Source organism: Neopelma chrysocephalum, unplaced genomic scaffold (genome assembly GCF_003984885.1).
Source record: "Neopelma chrysocephalum unplaced genomic scaffold, ASM398488v2 Primary Assembly neopelma1_347, whole genome shotgun sequence".
Classification (NCBI taxonomy): Eukaryota; Metazoa; Chordata; class Aves; order Passeriformes; family Pipridae; genus Neopelma; species Neopelma chrysocephalum.
In genome coordinates, this window is record NW_020898011.1 from 2,468,917 (window position 1) to 2,489,284 (window position 20,368).

A 20,368-nucleotide genomic window follows, 5' to 3' on the forward strand; every position below is an offset into this window, starting at 1 on the left:
TTCTCCATATTTGTGTTTATTTTAATATGAACATTAAGTAAACTTTTAATGGGTAGCAAGTAAACTTAACAGAGGCAGAGCTGGCCCTCACTCAAAATATATCTCATCTTCTAAATGAATCTTCTCATGACTAAATGATCCGTTTGCACTTATAAGACCAAAATATTCAAACACGTAGCACAAAATCAATGACATCCCATTTCCCAAATCTGTTTTTGAAGCAGAGGTGGCAAAATGTTACTTTTAAGACCATTTTACTTCATATACTCACAGTAGGCTTTGAATTTCCTTCTCGAAAAGAGGTTAGCCAAAATAAGCAGATTAAATGTGATTTAGAAAGATGATCCATCCCTTCCCAGAGCCAAATAAAGCTAATGAAATGAGACTAGCTTGATCTGTGCTTTGATTTATGAGCCACGTAGGACTGTCTACAAAAAACAAAATTTACCACACACTTCATCTGAAGTGGATATTCAAAACTGGTGTTTGAATAAGTCTCTTTTGAAGTCTTAGCTCGCTTTCACTTGCTCTGTTTTAGAGGTCTGCTGCAGTTGGTGAGGTTACAGAAAGGATGTGGGAAAACCCTGAGACAAAAGTCAGTAAGGAAAAGAAGAAACTTGCAGAGCTCCCAAAAAGTCAAAGCAGTAACCCCAGTACCTCCTGCCCCAAATGTGAATCACAGACAGAGCCCAGGACCCCTGGGAAGGCCACCTGCCCCAAAGGGCAGCAGCATCTCCCCTGCCCTGGTCCTGCAGAGCACTCAGCAGAGCAGGGGCTCTACCCCTGTGCACTGGGATTTCTCCTCGGAACCATGACACTTCTGAGAGCAAAGACAGCAGCAAGGATTTCCCCCTGAAAGGAAGGGTTTGGTTTCATATCCAGAGAAGATTACCTCAAAAGCTTGCTGCAAGCAGTAAGGATTTTAAAGCCTTGTCATATCCTTGTAACACCAGGCACCTTTAGGAAGTTTTAACATCCTAGAAAATGAAGCCAAGGACTCAGGGCAACGAGCACTTCCCAGCCTGAGCAGCATCACAGAGCTTGGCAGTCAAATTAAATCACATTACCTATTTCTTGCTCTTACCAGCTCAGACTAGTGCAAGTAGGCACCACTGTAGTTCCCTGCACTATCCAGCCTTATGAATCTTGTGGCAGCTGTTCGACAGAAGTGGATGCTGCAATGGCACACTGATTTTAATAATGTGCAATTTGGAAAGCAAGGCAGTCAAGTGAAGAATTTGTTCCAGATTCACGTCAAACGTCTCCTTCACTCAAACAGCCTAAAAAATGGTCATTGTGGCTGGAGCATGAAAGGATGCTGCCACATCATCACCCTCTGGGAGAGCACATTTAACCCCAGCTTGACACGCTGCACAGGCCTAACTTTTGCTCTTTTAGACATTTAGTCAGTCAGTCATTTATTGACTTCCTGAAATTTCATAAGTCATAAACCCATCAAAATCCAGGACCTCCGGGGTCATCTGCTTGACTTCCCTTACTGAGGCACCATAAATATTTCTTGCCTGCCTCTGGTTGTGCTCTTGGATTACAGTAGAGCCCACCCTGGTTTAGCTCTTTGATAGTTCTTGCATATTTAAACCCATTTTGGCTTCTGTCCTCTGGAGTGTAATTTTCTCCAGACTGATGTTTTCCTGGAAACTTAGAGGAATTCAGGATATTCCAGCTAGAGTAGTCTGTACTTGGGTAGAAGAGCATTGCTTCTCCTTCTGTGAAAAGTGATGGTTTTGTGCTTGCAACTCAAGATAATCCCTTCACTCCTTCCTTATTATGTCACATGTCATTGCTGCATCTCTAATTTACCACACATGGGCTGTTTCAACATTTAATCCTCCAAGAGAAATCTTTCTCCATGCACATATGTGTATTCATCACTTTGTGACAATATCAGTCAGATTTTTATTTTTTTTTCCATCCATGTGTTCCAGGCATGTGCCTGTGAGAATTTTGGCTTAGACAATGGTTTTTTTTTTTCAAATCAGATTTTACTGAGGGTGCAGACACACAAGCAAATTACTGTCAGGAAGATGAGGGGACAGACCTATGGAATGCCAGCTGCTCTGTGTCACCCCCCTGCTTCCCCTGCTTCCATGAAGGAATAAGCAGCCTCTGGCAGTGCCCAGCAGACACGTGCAGCCTGGCAGCTTCCAGAGAGCAGACCAAACACACACTTGAGTGTGTGCTGCATGCTGAGACATTCTTTACAATTCCTAATTTTGTTCATTCCTTGCTTTGCTCCCTTGGTCTGACTGCTTGCAGCCGCTCCTTTCTCCTTCTCCTCATTAAGCATCTGAGGGCTATGCCAGGGTTTTGTCTCCTTTCCCAACAGAGAGCAAGAGAGGTGAGAGAGCTCAGCTGGGCACTGGGAGATGGTGAAAAAGAAATAAAGGGGCTGCCCTTGCCTTTTGCAGATGCTTCTCTTAAGATGCTTTGGCTGAGAGCCCCGTGCTGCCACAATTCCAATCTGCCATGTGTGACTCCTGGCACTCGTGCTAACGTTTGCTGAGCTCTGCACTGCAGTTCCCTTCTACTCTCACTCCCTAAGTGCAGTTTTCCTGGATACAAGTAGCAAGTGCTTATGTAGGTCAGCACTAGACACAGCATGTTGGCTTAAGTTTTAAATCACCGAGAGGCTTCATTTTGGGAAGAAGCTGGTGCTAGAACAGAAGGGATTTTGAAGAAAATTCAGTCTCAGAAGAGACTGTATAAATTATTACTTAAAAGAAGGATGCTAAAATAATCTGACAGTTCCCTTTTATTTATGAGTTATGAGGGGGGATATTTTTTCTGGTTTTTGAAGGTAGAAAATGATAGGCTTTAAAGACTCCATGAAGTATTATTTTCATACATTCTCTTTTGCAATTGATGACTTTTCTCAGATTCAGACCAATGAGCAGGTCAAGCTCATTGGTCCTTCTTATGGGTCTTACCAACTGTAAAAAAAAGAAAGGCTGAACCTTTCAACTGGCTCAATGAGCAACATCAGTGACTCTCTGAGCAGCACCGCTCACCTGATCCACTACAGGGATTTTGGTGTCATCTTTGCAAGTGGCAGGACCCAGGCTGGGAAGAAAGGTCAAAACATGGTCCAGGATACAGATATTAAATGTAATAGAGGCAGGTTTGCAAGGAGAAACAGAATAGAACAGATACAACCACAACAAACTGAAAAGCTTAGGGTCCTTCTGTCAGTTGTCAATTATTACCCTGGACAGGGTTGCCCACCATACAGAGTAAAGACAAAGTATCAGTTTAGGATCAATCCAAAGCCTGCAGTTAAAAAAAATGAAACCAATTCAGACACCCAAACCAGCTGTAGGACCATGGTACTCTGTGTACTAACCACAGGCTGAAATGAGACTTGCTGTCTCATTTTATTAGCCCGGGACAAATCAATAACCCACCTCATTTCCATCACTTCCCTTCTGCTTTCTTCATATTTCTCTTTCCACTCAGATACTTCCCTTTCCTTGGCCACAATCTGAAACAGAGAAAACAAAGGAAAAAACCCCACATCATTAAAACCACGTGATTCATTAAAGAGGAAATCAAACTGTCCAATATTTGTTTTAATATCAAATCCTAGTTAGCAGGGGTATAATTTTCAAGTGGATAATAGGTTCAAATAAAAGCAACCCTAGTGGTGTTTTCCAGACTACAAGGTGCAATTAAAAGGTTTGGGTGTGAGATCATACTCCAGCTTTGAAACATTAACTTAGAAAAGCAGTTGCAATGTTCTTGTTTCATTTTTCATTCCTGACTGTAACAAGGACACTTTTCAAGGAATACTGTATGACCCTACACCGTGACTGATTTGACCTGGTGCCAAACCTGAAATGCCTCTGTGCATGGGTTTGGTCCCTCAGTTTGTCTTCTTTGTGCATCTTTAGGGCTGTCCATGACATTTTATACCCCAAGGACTGTGTTCCTCTGTGTACTTTTCATTCACACAATTCATCATCAAGTTTGGAATACTCTAATACTGGATTGGACCCACTTCTAATTATTATCATTAGCCAGACTAATACTACACGTAGTTTGTAAAACATATAATTTTATTCCTATTTCTAGCATCTTACTATTTTTCTATAATTATACAACAGTGCTAAGATGCAGAGAGTACACCTGAGGTTAAAAGAAATAAAGATTTATTTTCATACAACATCTGCCCTTCACATATGTGAAACAAGTAAAACTTGCAGCGTAGCACCCTTTGCTTTAGCATGGCTGAGGATGGTTTCAGGAACAGAACAAGCGCTCATAAAACAAATCATTCAGGAGAAAACGGGAAAGGAGGGAACCACGAGGGGCAGGTATTTCCTTCTACAAATTCTGGAGAAAATTACCTCTGCTCTGGCGAGTCGTAGTGCTGAGTCCAAGTCCTGCTGGGGGTAGAGAAGAGCCGTGGTGCTTTCTGCATCCGAGGCGCCGATCCGGGAGTAGAGTGCACTTTTAGAGATGGAAACATCTGCTGGGATAGCAGGTTCTCTCTGTGTGTTTGGGTTTTTTTTTTTTAAATACAAAGAAATGGAGCATTAAATAAGTGTTTTAGCTCACATGTTTTCTGGGTGTAGTGCAAGGCACCAGGGTCCTGAGCTGGGGTTCTGTGCACCTCTAAATTGTAACAGCAATAACACAGACAAGGAACCTTGAATTCAGCAATCGTAAAATACACATTTAAGATCCATAGGAAGTGCCAAGAGAGTTGTATTACCCTTACAGAGAGAAAATAAAAACAGCACTTTGTCATCAATATTTTAAGGTATTATATTAGAAAATTTACTACTCTCTGATGCAGGATTTCATCAAAACATCCACAAGAAATGCACATCAGCAGAGGAAATTAGAATTGGAGGCAGAGAGCTTGTTAAGGAGAATTCTCCTTCCATAAAAATAAATCAAGAAACCAGAAGCAAGAGGACAGCTCACTTTCCTAGGTCTGACCTGCCAATACAGTGTATCTATCACAAACAATATCACATTAAAAGTGTGAATATACAAGTGATGTTGTTGTTGCTCCACTAGTGTTTAGCATGCAATTAGTAAGTTATATGAGGCTTTTTTTGCAGCTGTCAATTTTGCTCATGTCAGCAGCCCAGGTTAACAGGGGAGGAGAGCAGCATGTGAAATGAGGAGGAGAGCAAAGAACAGGTCTGTGACACTGAGATGCAGGAGACGTCTCACAAACAACTCCAGATACAAACAACCCAAGCTACAGCACGTTAAATCCAAGGAGGTTATAAAAGATAGTTCACAGAATCCCAGAATGGTTTGGGGTTGAAAGAGACCTTAAAGATCATCTCATTCCACTCCCTGCCATGGGCAGGGACACCTTCCACTATCCCAGGTTGCTCCAAGCCCTGTCCAACCTGGCCTTGGACACTTCCAGGGATGGGGCAGTCACAGCTTCTCTGGGCATTGCCAAGCCCAGCACCAAGTCCACATGTAGCCACAGAGAGGGCTGGACTATGGCCCAACTGGACCATGGGTGGGGAGGAAAGTCAGGTTGATCAATGCCTTTTTCCATCCACTGATGGAAATGGATATTCACATCCAGCTTTTCTGGTGCAGCACTTCCTTACAGGTGAAAAGGGGATAATGTATTTTTCCAGTTTACTTGTTACAGTGTACTTGTTACCTTTGTGCATAAAACAATATATTCTGCTCCTTCAAGTTCACTACTGCAGTACCTTAGTCTTTAGGCTTATCTGCAGTAACTAAGAGTAGTAATCAAGAGTTTTTAAATTATTTTCTACATAAAAGAGAGGAAAAAATATTTTGTTTTATTTTATCATAAAAGAGGGGGGGGTTGGTTTTTTTTGTTTTGGGTTTTTTTGTTTGTTTCTTTGTTCGTTTGTTTTTGGTATTTTTTGTTTTGGTTTGGGTTTTTTTTGTTTTGTTTTTGTTTTGGGGTTTTTTGTTGTTTGTTTGGTTTTAGTTGTTTTGTTTGTTTTTTACGTAAAATAGCAGAGTCACACTCTGCTGCCTGAAGCACGGGAATGTGAAAGTGAGTAGATGATGTCTGGATCAAGGTTCAGTCCTCATTAATTTCAACATCACATGTTCTTGTTCCAACACAGTTAAAGGAAATTTTGCCAGATGCTATTCCATTAAACTTCCTCACAGTTCTTCTTGCCCAGCTAAGAATCACAGAAAGGTTCCAAACCCACTGTTAATTTTGTTGTAATCCCTTCTGAGTTCTCATATCACACCTGACTGAAGAAGCTATACCAGAAATTATATACAATCCTCACTCAAGATAAACACAGGACCAGATGTTCTGGATGTCACATCTGTAAACAACATGAAGAAACCACACTAATAACGTTAAAAGACTGGGCAAGAAAATTTAATTAGAGCAAGAATAAGCTCAAGAGCACTCACAGAACACCACACTGAATCTTCCTTTATATGAGACTCTCACTAATTTGCTTTTTATTTTTAAGCAAGAGTCAATTGGATTTATGGAGGAGGCCATCCCTTCTCTTTTTTACTGCATTTAAAAGGAACACCCAAAATAATTATCAATTCCAGCATAATTAGGAGGTGCAACCTCAAATCCAGCAGGTTTTCCTACCAGAGGAAAAAGCACCCCAGGATCTGTTAAAATTGCATAGCCTGTGCTCTTGAAAGTATTTCCCAACGTACAACAACTATGTAGGAAAAAATACACCTGGGATACAAGCTCAGATATCTCTGTAAATGCATAAATACAGAACTACCTGGTGCTGTCCACAAATCTGAGTAAAGGTAAAACATTCAGCAAATAAGACCACTGCTGCCTCAACTCAGTATCCCAACTTCAAAAAAAAAATGTACTTCAGTCCCTCCTCAAACACAAGGCAAGAATAACTGAGAGATGAAAAAGAGTCATTAGCTCATCAAAGCTGTCCTCCAAACAAAGGCCCTCCTTCAGATCGATCTGCTGAACTGCATGTATCACATTTCAAAAGCCTTCTGCAGCTTAATTTGCTGGATCTCATAAAGAGATTGCTGGAAAATATCAATTGTGGCAAACCCCCCACAATTATGGCAAAAGAAACGCAAATTCCCTCAAGCTCATGTAAAAATGTGTCAAAGTAACTGCCAGGATGATGACAATTTTAGAGAAAAATAAATGAAAGCATTTAATATTTATTTAATATTTAGTTATTTTTATATAGTGCTCAACACCTCACTAATATAGTCATGTTTTCTCTAGTTGCATTTGAGTAAATTGTACAAAACAACAGCAATAATGACACACAAAGCAACGTAAAGCTTTCGAAAATGACTATAAAAACTCTTGGAATTTAACCACTGAGCAGAAATGCTTGTGGTAGTGGTCCAATCAGTGTTGCCCTAACTCTGGAAACACTTCACACGAGTCACAACTGGGCTCTCTGTCAGGAGTAACCAGTCAAAGTCCTCATGGTTTGACTTCAAAAGCCATTTTTACACAGCTCCTAACTGATGGGTGTAACTCAGCAACTGTTATTTGCTGCCTTGAAACATTCCTATCCTGAGAAAATACTATAACCTGACCAACAGGATGACGGCGTTCCCAAAAATAACCCAATAATAATGCTTTAAGTTCAACAGCTAATTGCTGAGAAGGTAAGCAGTTAATTGGGGTAATAATCAGCGTGGGGATTTGTAAGTCACTAAACCTTGCACAGAAAGATTAGAGTCTTCAGGGGAATTACTACTAAATGTAGGTCACTGCAATCTTAGTGTAAATATTTGAGAGCCCAACACGATTCTTCTCCTCTTCCCAGCACCTTTCACAGAAACCAGATATCTGACCAGAAAGGGAATAAATGCACATCCATTAACCAGCTGCACTTATCTCATACTTCTAGGAGGTCAAAGTGAAAGAAAACAGAGAAATGGAATGAAAATGAAAACTGGCTTTTATCATACTAGGCAAATATGTATTTAGCCCTGCTGAAAATGAGCTTGCCCTCTCCAAGCCCTGAAATACAGCTCGGGTGTGTATCGAATGATCGACCCTTTAACTTATTGATGTGTCTGCAGGCAGGTCAGTGGAGGCAAAGCAACACCTACTTGTGCTTGCAAATATATGGAAAGGCAAGTAAAATCCCAGCGTGAGTTTTCAGCTTGTAAAGTTTTACTAGAAACGGTGGTGCTCCTGTTTGAAGGAGATGTTCCTCCTGCACTACCACAAGAAACCCCCCAAAGCCATGGTGCTTTAATCCCACTTGTGCTGGTGCCTTTCCTTTCTTTGGATCCTATCTCAACACCTAACTCCCATCATCTCAGCATCCCTAGGGTGGTGGAAACAAACCCTATTCAAGCTGCACCTGTAAGAAAATGGCCACAGGACACCCAAATGGAGACTGTTCAATAGGGAAGTGTTAATTCACCTCAGCGCTGGAAGACAGAAATATCTGGCAATGTAAAAGCAGGTGACTAGTCCTAGTGTTGAAGTCCATGACAAGAAATTTGGGAGCAGCCAAATAACTTCCCTCTGCCTGAGAACAAGCTGCACATCCTCATTCTCGCTCCTAGTGCTAGCACAAAATGGTGATATTTAATCTTTATTTTGGGTGACCTAATTAGCCATAACAAGTACTTCTGTCTTTATTTACCAACCTATTCTTGTTACCCGTGCTGTAAGGTTTAGCAAATGTTAAATGTAATTATACAATGTCAAGAAAAGAATGGAGGCCAGACATCCAGAAGGGAATTCTGCCAGTTAGCATCCAAATTTAAGTCACTGCAGTCATCTGCTGGATTCTGTTCTACTTAATGCAGGCCAACAGTCACTGCAGGTCACAAGGGATGCCGTCGTAGGCTAATTTAAAACTCCCAACCTCCCACTGGAATAGCAAAGTTACACAAGGACAAAAGTCTTTCCCGGACTAACGTGACACCCAGGGTGTTTGTGTACAAACATTCCTGCCACTGGACCAACGTGGGGCTTTGTGAACATCAAACTGCTGCTGATTCTCTCTCAGAAGGGGGAGGTTTGCCTATTTTTCTCTGCTTGTCTCTGCTTATCATTTTTGCTATCTTTATTACACAGATTAATGGCCTTTTCTTAAAAAAATCACACGAAATCCATTCCATATGTCTAAGTTCTAAGGGGTTCATAGACTTGTTCTGGATAAAAGACAATGCTGCAATGATGGTAAAAAAGTATCTTTAAAATGCAAGACCATATGATGAAATACATTCTACCACATTTCTGCAGCTCAGAATCTTCCCTGAGACAAGTATTCACAAACACACAAACCCATTCTCTTCAGTTTAAAAGAGTACAGTTTGTGAGTTTCTGAATTGTTAGCTGGTAGCAAAAATGCAGATTTTTAACAAAAGTTTTTTGTATAACCCATAAAGAGCATCCACATATTTATTATGTGTTTCACCTCGAGTGTTTCCTGGATGCTGCATGTCACAGCAAAGTGCTGGGAGGACAAGGAGGCTGAGAGACAATAAGGAGGCAGGGAGGATCTGAAGAGGATCCCACCTCATTCTCTTCCAACATCTGCCACTCAGGGCAGCAGAGCCAGGGGACACCATCACACTCAGGAAAACGCTGATTTATTTCCCCCCTCCTTTGTTCTTTATGTTCCTTATTAGAAGTTTAAGCTGGGTTAGTTTCTCCAATGAAGACAACAGCATGTCTTTCTTCATTAAATAAAAGATTACAGCCACATACTTTAAAATACCCCTCAACATGGGAGCAATGCATTTACCTCAGTTATTGTATGTGCACAGCTGGAAACAGCTGGTTGGTGGGTTATTTAAGGTAAGTGAAATAAATTATATGTAATAATTATCTTTTCATAAAAGAACAGTTAACCTTAAAAAAAAAAATCTTTACTTTTATGAACTATCTACTTTAACCACTGATCTTTAAAGCACCAAGAAATTCCATCCAAATGTAGTTATGATGCAATAAACTCCAGACAACCTAGATCTGGGAAAAAAAAAAAACTTTCAACTGACTTATTAATGGCCTGTTTAAGAAGAGGAAGGTCACTGGAGAAGGACATGTGAGAAGAACAGCTGGAATAAAATGTCTCACTGCAGCAGGACGCTGCCATCCCCTCAGCACCCCATTCTGCTGATACCACTTCAAGAAACCCACTAATGTTTCTGGACTGACTTTTTTGTTAAAAGTGCCATGAAGGGCATCATAAACCAGCTGTGCACCTGGCTAACCACCAAACTCAGAGGGAACTTTGGCACCAAATCAGAGGGAACTTTCCCAGCCCTTTCCAAACACAGTGAGTTCCACGTGCACCCCTAGAGCAGTGCAAAGCCTCACTCTGGGGCAGAACTAGCCAGGATGACCTGGAAGTATCAGTAAAAAAAAAAAAAACAAACCACTTAGATCTTCATCTATAAAGACACATTGTGTTGAGGGGCCTTTTTTCCTTGGGAACTCTATCTAGCCCTTCCAACCCTGCTGCAGCCCCTTTCTTCGGATGCCTGAGGGCGAGGTCGACTGAATTTCTCACTTCTAAACTTCCAAGGGTCAAAAGGTGTCTGAATTCAAGCTGAAAATACCAGCAAAAGACAAAATGTCCCTACAGTCAAAGCAGGCTCGGTATTCTTTGGCATTAAGCATTTTAGGACAAATGTTGCTGCAGAGAAATGACAAATGGGTCGCAGAACTGCCACCCTGCGAAAGGAACGCGGCTCCTCCTTGCCTCCAGAGCTCTGTTGTTAATGTGGGTGTGAGTGGGGCAGCATTTCTGTGGGCAGCACATGCTTTGGTGCCACACCAGGGTGTGCCCAGCTCAGCACTGCACCCAGGGAGCCTCGGCCCCCCCCTGTTAGAGGAGAAGCAGCACTCGGATCCTCAGTCTGTGCACACTCAACACACGCAGGGCAGGCACAAACCAGGTACCTTGGAGCGCAGGGAAGACAGGGCAATCTGCCTGGCTAACTTCAGGGCTTCTATCCTCATGGCAGCAAACTCTAACTCCTCCTGTCGGGGGTTTGGTTGTGAGTAACCCACGGGGAAAAAACGGGTTAAGAACACAGTAAAAATGTTTTTAACATATTAAAAAATGGAGTGTTATATTTCAGCGTGTGTTCCTGACAATTCCTGGGTGATGACCACACCTCAAATTCCTTTCTTTGATAGTACAAAACTCTGGGTGTTGCTTAGTTTTGAGGTAGCTGTATAGAAAAATATTTTTTATTAGGTGATCAGTATGAACAAGGCTTTCAGTAAAATAAATATTTTCTGAAGCTAAAGGTGTTTTTTGACAGACTCCTCTCCCTTGGTTTCCATTTTATGTGAATTTATGCCAGCTGCTGGTCTCAATTCAACCTTTGCTGTTTTAAAATTTCACTGAAATAGTCTAGAAAATGTGTCCTGACACACAAGAACTGGTCTAAAGATCAATTTTCTTCTCCTAGAAGAAGCCATGCCAAATTCTGCATTACAGATTATTAGAAAAACAAAGCCTGATTTTCACTTCAGTAGAATCAGATCCTAAATCTCAAAAAGTAAGTCTGTGCATACAAATATATTAAGGCCAGGTATCAAGACAACTCTCTATATATCAAGTCCTGTGTTTAAGCTTAAAAAAATTTGCCTTGTAAAGATTTCTGCAAAATATAGGTACAGGATAGCTATTGATGAAATGTAAGTTTATGCATTATATGAGTTAAATGAAAATATCTCTGTTCCTTAAGTTCTTGAAAGGCCAAAGTTACTTTGGAAAAGATTAAATACCTATTTTAATTCTTTTCCACTTCCCTTACAAGCCTCCCCCACCCCCTTCAGATGAGGCAAAGCATTGCTCTCCCTATGTACAGACAAACATAAAGAAAAGTGATATTGATAATTCTGCTACAAACCTGAAGTTTCTGAGCAAATACTGGGGGGTTCTTTTCTGCTAAGTCAGGATCTAGATATTCAGGCTGATCACATATTGAGGTTTTCTTAGATATCCTATTGAGAAGAGCATCAGCAGAGACAAAGGAGTCTTCAGGAGATGTCTGAAGGGTAAGGAGGATATAGAATAAGCAACAGAGATTTTGCCCAAGTACTTCAGGCCAAAAAAATCTTTGATTTCTCATAATTTTACGCCCTGCTGGTGACCATGTTCGAATACACAATTCACAGGTGTGGCAGACAAACATCAAGAACAATTATTCCTAATTTAAAAGCCAAGTAAATTTTCCCAGACTAACATGAAACAAGTAGCATCAGGACCTCTAAAGCCACATCTCTCAAACCATGGACAGCCCACCCTTGACATTTCTGCAACAGTTTTCAAACATTGACCACAGGTTCTGTCCACACAATAGTTTATGTTCAGTTCAGGTCAACTCTAAGGCACTCCAAAAAACTCTGAAGAGCACCAAAACTGAGGGGAACCTCAGCAAGACTCTTTCTGCAGTCTTTACAAAGCCTTTTGCTACTTGCTGGGGATAAAGTAAGTTATGTTCACAATTTTAACATTACTAGGATAAATACACAATATCGGGGTGGAAAAATTAGAATGACACAAAGAAGACCACTGGGATTTGAGTTCTCAAGACTTCCTGTGGTGACAAAAGTATTCTTAAAAAAGTGTTTTGTGAGATGGTAGCAAAAGCAGCATTAATATAAATTAAAATTTACAATTAAAGTGACCTGCAGCGTTTTTTGACTCCTCAGTAAATGTACTGTCATATAGTTCAGCATTTCTAGTCCTGTTGGCATTTGTGAAACAAGTTTGCCTGGAAAAGTGGAGGCCTTGAGGGAACCCTCATGAATTTGAGAACCAGTGTTCTTAAGTCTGTAATGCAGCACAGGCTGCAAGCAAGGAAGGGCTCACCACTAATTCAAATACTACCCAGAGAAGACACTGGAAAAAAAGTGACTTAACTGGAAGTTGGAATGAGTTCTAATGATCAAGAAAGTGAATTTTGTATTATCAGGAAACAACAATATCCTTAACAGTTTAAATGAAAACATGAAAGGACATCTGTTCTTTACCAACAATATTTGAAATTTCACAGTACACATAACAGAACAAATCATGTCTCTGTGTTTACATCAAACCCCTTGCTTTATACATAAAATATTGTTTCAAATATTGGGTTAAAGCACAGTGTAAAAAGGCCTGTGTGAGAGAAAAGGCACTTCAAAGTATCAGCTTGGAATAAGTTACCCCAAGAACCTGTTAAGATATGGTGATAATTCAGAAAATTCCTCTGAATTTCATCAGTTCCATCAACCTCCCTCCCTCATTTGGGTCCTGCCACACGTTGCTACCAAGATCTTTAAGTATCAGGTTGAGTTTCACTCTACAATCAAGATCCACCTTTGCTGCCTCTTACATGACACGAGAAATCTCTGCAGGAAAATGATTATCATAACATTATCACAACTCTTATCATAAACTACTTACTATTTCAATAGCCTCTGGAGTTGTCCCCAGAGTCATAGGTTCCAGGTCTTTCTGCTTGGACTTGTCAGCTGACTGCAGGTGAGCCTCTTGGCTGGCAGCAAGGACTCGGGAAGCTGGATGTTGGATTTTCATTCCAGAGGATTGCTGGGCTTCAGGGTCTTCAAAACTTGACCTGGAAATGATTGTGCACGTGTTTTCAGGGTGGAGCACAAGGCCTTTACAATTCTGCTTCTGGTAAAAACTAAGCAAGTCCTCTTCCTCACTTCCATGTGCATGTGTGTGAGTATATACATATATATATATATGTATATATACACACACATATTGTTTCAACTCAATTTTACAAATCATTATACCTCATAACACCTTGCAATACCCTTTCAGAGCAATGCACCTAAATAAAATATTAAATAAAACCAGTTCCATCAGAAATGTTACCCACATTCCTTAAATATTTCTCACTTGCCTTTTTACCCATTTCTCATGTCTCCCAACAAACCACCTGTACTAACAAGAACAAGATGTCCTCAACAAGCAAAATTATTGGAAGTAAACACAACTCCCACATCCTGTTCTTATGAACAGGAGTCCTTGCTCAGAAAACGTATCCAGGAAAAGCCAAGTGAAAAATTGCAATTAGGAAATTTCTAGATTAACATGAAAATGAACTCGGTATCTCAGGAAAAAAACTGTAAGTAGGAAGTCACTGTGCAGTGAAACAGTTGCCACTGTGACTCTGTTTGGTAAGATACGAAGGAGAAATGTTATGTCCTTATTCATGTCCTTATTCCTTCCCATTGCAAAAATTCTGTTATCTTTGCCCTCTATTCTCTATGTACATATGTGTACACAGATGGGAATCTATTTTTAAACAAACAACTTGGCAACACAGAGGCAGAGGGAGGAAGGCTGGCCTGTGTACGTGCTCTGCTGGTAACCCCCTTCCCTGACAGCCTTTTCCACCGCTGAGTTTGCTCCCGGTGACATACCCTGAGCACGGGGTTGTGGAATCAGACAATCTGATGGGAGGTGATTTGACTGGGCTCTCCTGCTGGGCATCAAACATTAGGTACAAAGATTGTTTCTTCGGGGTGCTATCATCCTGCTGGCAAACAGGAAAAGAGAAACTCATTAAGCAATCCAACCGTTCCCTATTAAAGCTAATTCGGGTCACTGAAACCTTAAATGACCAAGTGACTTGACAGAAAACTAATAACATAGGGCTGCAATGCTGATACTGAGATGATCCCTTTCAGGAAGAAACCATTAAAGAACAAAGGGCCGTTACAAAGAGCTGAACAGCTCACTCTTTGTAGTGGCTCCTCTTCTCCCTCTTTGGGGTTAATCAGATTTCTAGTCCTGTCAGGCAGGAGGCATCCCCTGGCTGAGAGTGTTACTAAAATATTCATTGAAAATTCTCGTTGGTTTAAGCACCTGACACACATCCCTGATTTTTCTAACTACCCCACTGGATATGCCCTCGTGGGATCCAGTCCAGCTATCAAATCCATGGATTAAAAAGAAGCAAGGCAAAACAACTGATAATGTACAGTACTGCATTCCATACTTCACATTAATTCTGTATTCTCTCCTGATTCCCTCCAGCTTCTTTTAAAGTTTTACTCTCAGTTGCTTAAAATAGTTCAATAGTTGCTGTAGACAGCTCTGTCCTCTGCACTGCTGGAAATACTGATGTGCTTTTAATCTGCAGAAAGAACCACTATGATGCCAGCCTAAGAATTAAATAATAAAATGGAACAAATTTTACAAGATATGGGACAACAAAGCACATGTAATTTACTCCAGTTATGCCAATTTAAAGGAACTGGTTCTGCAAATCTGCTGCAGGCACATTATAGTTAATTTAAGGGGCAGTGAGCCTGATGGCATTATCAGGATAGTACATTATGACAAGGGAATGCAAATGAATGGAAATGGAAGTGAGAACTTACAGGCACAGAGGAGCCTATTTTCTCCATATATTCTATTTCATATGAGTTGCCATATTCCAATTCTGCAACAGAAACAAAAAAAGAGGTGTTAAACACATGCCATGACAGGGTTGTTGCAGAAATAAATGAGATCTCACTACAAGGGCCACTCCCACTCTCCTCAATCCTTTCCTATAACATATTAAAAGCAGAATATACAGAAAGGAAGTGGAAGGTGCACTGATATTCACTGATTTTCAACAATGAACCTGTGACACTTTTCAGGCGAATTAACTTGCCTGAAAAAAATTTCAGCTTTATCAATTTGCCCCAGGGGCCAGAATATTAAGGAAGTTTCAGTGTAATTTCAGAGCACAGACAACTTTCCTCTATCATGTTGTCTCATCACAGAAAACAGATTTTTTAATAATTGGTACTGCTGATACCAGTTTCCTTTAAAAAAAAAGTGTTTCAACAGCTATGAGAAATGAATTAATTCCTATTTCCAATGTTTATCATACAATTCTTAATTAAGAATAACTATTGTGGTATCACTTAAGAAAGACATACCTAAAATAACCTGAATGCTCATTGACCAGGGGTGAGACACCAGCCCAGCTTCCTGGGCTGTCTTCACACTTTAGTTTCAGAGAAAAAGCCTAAGGCAGGAAGACTTACAAAGAACTTTAAATCTAGAATCTAATAAAAATGCAAATCTTAAATGCTTCTCTACTTCTAATCTGCCAATTATCTTGGAGGGAATAAGCAGCATTTCTTTCCATCACATGGTCACCCAGTAGCTGAAACAGAAGCAGACAAATCTAACACAGGAAAAGAGAAAACAGAACATACCTTCCTGCACCCAAACAAAGACTTAGTTCAATGACAACTTATTTAAAAATTAAAGACATAATTAATTTGTCCTAATGCTGTACTTTATTCTGTTTCCATGAGTTAATTCAATAAACCACTCGCATCATTTAATTTCCATTATAAATAAATTCTAAGGAATGCCACACTAGCATTTGCATTATGATAAAATAATGTGCTAAAATCCTTCTAGATTTGGGCAGCTTTTGAAAAGTAGGGCTTGCATTAGGGAGATGATAACCACCATTAAAATGTTTGATATTTAAAAACAAACCAACCCTAAAGATAATCTCTTGCCTGTTTTCTTCCAAAAAAAGCTTTCAAAGGGTGCCATGTGAGTTTAAAATACTCAAATTTGTTTTTATAATAAAAAGCACCATAGAGTACTGGGACTGTAATTCCACAAATTGTGTATTTTTGTCAAACAACCACTGAAGAGGAACAGCCACAAACTCTCAGTACCTGACATGTGGGGGATATTAATAGCAAAATTTGCAAGTGAAGAGAGAGCTGTAATAGCAGGTTTCTCATGTTTAAATTCCTAGCACCTTATGTTTTCAGTGGTAGTAGGGAGCAGGCAAGACAGACAACCTCCTGGTACCAGATACCAGGAGCATCTTTTCTTGCTCCCTTTTCTTCCCAGTGAAAGCAAAACCAAAACTGCACCGACGGGACTCAAACCACCACCCAGACACAGAACTGCAGAAAGCCTGAAATCCCAGGGAACAGGAGCCTAGAAACCGCCTTTCTGTGCATCATTTATCCACACACAGCCTGGTGAGGTGCAGCAGGGACGTTTATGGAGCAGCTTTACAGCCCCAGAGAGCAATCCCTGAGCGAGCATCCAAGAGGGCTCACGGGCGGGACATGCTCCGGCACTGTCCTCTGCTGGCACAGCCGGCAGAGATCCTCCACCTGCCTGCAGCACTGGCATCAGCTGTGCAATCCCCATCCAAACTGACTGCTGGGACAGCACTTATTTACCTTCACTGTTTAAAAAAAAAAAAAAAAAAAAAAAAAAGGCAGGACACAGATGGAAGCAGATCAACTAGAAACAAAAGGAATAACATGGATCGCTAAACGCGGTTTGTTCCATCTCGTTGCTCTGAAAAGTTTCCGGCATAATTACTCCCTCTCCTTTCCTAAGTATCTCCTCTAAGGCATCATCTCCCCTCCAAAATCTTAGGCTCTGGTTATCTCTGTACATTCAAAATTACAAATGCCCAGGATATCCCATAAAGCAAGATAATTATCTTCTATAAATACATACGAACAGACTTACTAAGTGGTGTCCTCCAACTCCTCCTACAAATAGCTGCAAGATTATATCAGAATTTTCTGCTAATAATTATGGCTCATTTCTGGTCTGTGCAACAGGAAAATGGCAGCAGTTATGAGCAGCTCATGAAAGAGATGAGAGCTGGATGCACTGGCTGACTCAGGAGTTGGGCTGTATCTGCACAAAAGCCGTGTTGGGTTACAGGGTAACACTCATACTGGTGGTCTGGGAGGGGTAAAAATATTCCCAGTGAGAAACAGCCCTCAAATTCCTCAAAAATTGCTCAACCCTGCATTAGCAAGACTGTTGAGGGGAAAAAAATTATCATTTTTCAAAGATCTGAAAAGCAGAAGCATTGTTGATTATAATGAGTGTGTAATCTGAAACTCCGACTATACCATGCAGCACACATGAGACAAGACAATTAGCATTTAATTAGGAGATTTGCTCACTTTCTTCTACCCACTTTGAAAGCTAAAATGATTGCCTTTGAGTATCTCTCACTATTCTTTTGTTCCATTTCCTGCCATACAGTTTCCATTTCCCCGGATTTATGGGGCTTATTTCTAAAAAGTGTTTCTTTATTTTTTTAAATACAAATAAACTGAAGATGATGTCTAAAATTTATAATTTGACAACCAAGTCAAATGGATTTATCCAGACTGAAATACTTATCTGTCCAGGAGACCCAACAGATTTCCAAAAAGCCCAGGGCACACAAACATAGAAGCACATGCATATGAACCATTAAAAGCACTGTGATTATTTGTGCCTTTTGATGTCAAATGCTTTGACCTAAAAGCTTAGCAATTCTTAATTAGGCAAAAACTCAGACCCAGTTCAAAATGGCGTAAAGTAGCTTTAATGGTAGACTGGGACACGGACTGAAAGGTTGGGGGAAAAAATGAATTCTGATCAAGAAGAAAAAGTTTAGGCCAAGTTAAACTCAAACATTCTTCCCACCCACAAAGTTGAAAATCTGCCTTTGGAGCAGCTGTTGCAAAGCAGTATTCCCTCTGGTAACTCCAAGGAAGGCCACACACAAACTTTCTTAATTCTGTCTCTTCCACATTTCACAGACTTGGAATGACAGTTCCCCAAACAGAAACTTCCAGCTTTAGCTCACAACTGCTTATAGGAAAGTATAACAGGAAAAACATTAATAAGCTGATCCAGTAGGGAATTTTATCTGGCATATGAAAGATAACTATCTTGCACAGGGGATATCCTGGGCATTTCAATGCATAAAGATACCTGGAACCCGGGAAGCTGGAGGAGAGGTGGCATGTTAAGGGTCTTAATGCAATATACAAAATTTGAGCAGAATTTTAACCTGGGACCTTCTCTCATTCAGGTTAGAGGAACAAGCTCGGGCAGAATCAGTAGTTCAGTGACTCTGGATCCAAGAGCACTCTCTGAGAGCAGTCTCAGACCCCAATCTCCTGTGCAGGCACCAAGAGAACAGGTCACACTCACAGAAGAACAGAGCACAATCTACACAGAGGAAGCAAAAGCCTTTCTCTGAAGGTCCCTTTTGTTTTCCTTTAAGCAGCTCCTTTTCTTTTTCTTGAAAATTGAAGGTCAGACTACTGGGGTCTGCAATTCAGCTCCCCATAAACTGCCACATTCCCCACAATGGTCCAGAGAGCATCAGGGTCCCTAAATAATGGTTTGCATTCAGCAAAGCACATCCTCAAACAAACAAACCCCTCTCTCAATAAATATCACACTGGCTCTGAGCAGACGGTCCTTTGGGACACGTACCCTCTGTGGGAGAGCTGAACTTGGTCTCATTGACAAAGGTGGACAGGTCAGAGGGTTGGGGGTAATCCTGCTTATCCGTGTTCAGGTCCACAGTCATGCAGGTCCACTTCTGACCCGTCACTGAAGACGCCAGCTTCTCCTCATCTGTCGCGTGAACCACCGTGGAGATGACAGGAGGAGTTTCTGGAGTTGGCAGTGGAGTGGGATCCTGCAGAAAAACCAGTGCCAATTAATTCTCTAATCTTTCATTAGCACATTGAACAGCTAAATCTCTGGATTCCTCTGCACCACCAGAGCCATCTTTGTAATTCCATAATCTTTGCTGCAGCTCTGCATAAAATACCTCACGAAAAATACCAACTCTACCAGCAGCAAGTTCTCCCAGTACAACTAAACTCTTTGATGATAAACACTTGCATTGCAAAGCTGCTTTGATAAGGGGGAAGAAAGAAAATCCAGAGCTCTTTAAATCTGTCAGGCACTTGACTTAAGTGGCACACATCACCCTTGACTGAAGTCTCTGACTTTTCAGGCTTCCCCCATAGGAGCAAACCTTCGTAGGTCTGCGGGGTCACGAACCCTTTCCCCTTTCTTCACTTCTACACTGTCAAGCAGCACAAATGAAAGGGCAGGATGGATAACAGGAAGAGGAACAGCAGCATGGAAGGAGCTGTGCCACAACAAAGCAGCCAGGCCTTTGTAGGCAGAACAGCTTTTGTTAACTTCTCTTCCAAGGAAACCACCTGCCAGCAGTTTACAACATGGAATCAAACCATCCCAAGCACGTTTCTGGTAGCTCAGCCCACTTGGTTTATTTCTATTTCCCTTCCAGCCCACCAATTTGATGCATTTAGTTTATTGCTTTCTAATCTAAAAATTCCAGGGTGGATAGTGATGCCTAGTTTTTCAGACAACTGACTGAAGATATTTATTCATATTCTTGCTCCATCATAACATAAGACTTTCTGAAGTACTCTGACTGGAATTCCCAGAGCAAATGATGTATATTGTATACAGATTTCTAGAGACCAAAAGGTTAATACCCTGTGGTTATAGCCCAGTGTGCTATACTTGGGACCCAACATGCATATATGTCTACAAAAATCTCTTCTATTATTAAATGTACAATTGTACTACAAAAA

General features: G+C 40.8%; 1 protein-coding gene across 5 annotated transcripts in view; it reads right to left on the reverse strand.

Moving 5' to 3' along the window:
* Positions 1 to 20,368, reverse strand: part of TACC2 (transforming acidic coiled-coil containing protein 2) — a 126,568-nt gene that overhangs the window by 8,830 nt on the left and 97,370 nt on the right. For 2 of the 5 annotated variants that reach the window (XM_027705710.1, XM_027705711.1), the window contains 7 exons: positions 19,227 to 19,434; positions 15,335 to 15,396; positions 14,372 to 14,487; positions 13,383 to 13,554; positions 11,842 to 11,982; positions 4,365 to 4,508; positions 3,423 to 3,499 (listed from right to left, as the gene is read on the reverse strand). In XM_027705710.1, coding sequence (XP_027561511.1) covers positions 3,423 to 3,499; positions 4,365 to 4,508; positions 11,842 to 11,982; positions 13,383 to 13,554; positions 14,372 to 14,487; positions 15,335 to 15,396; positions 19,227 to 19,434 — 920 coding nt within the window. Of the gene's footprint in view, positions 1 to 3,422; positions 3,500 to 4,364; positions 4,509 to 10,879; positions 10,961 to 11,841; positions 11,983 to 13,382; positions 13,555 to 14,371; positions 14,488 to 15,334; positions 15,397 to 19,226; positions 19,435 to 20,368 lie in introns of all 5 variants that reach the window. The other 3 variants (XM_027705708.1, XM_027705709.1, XM_027705712.1) reach the window with 3 other exon arrangements.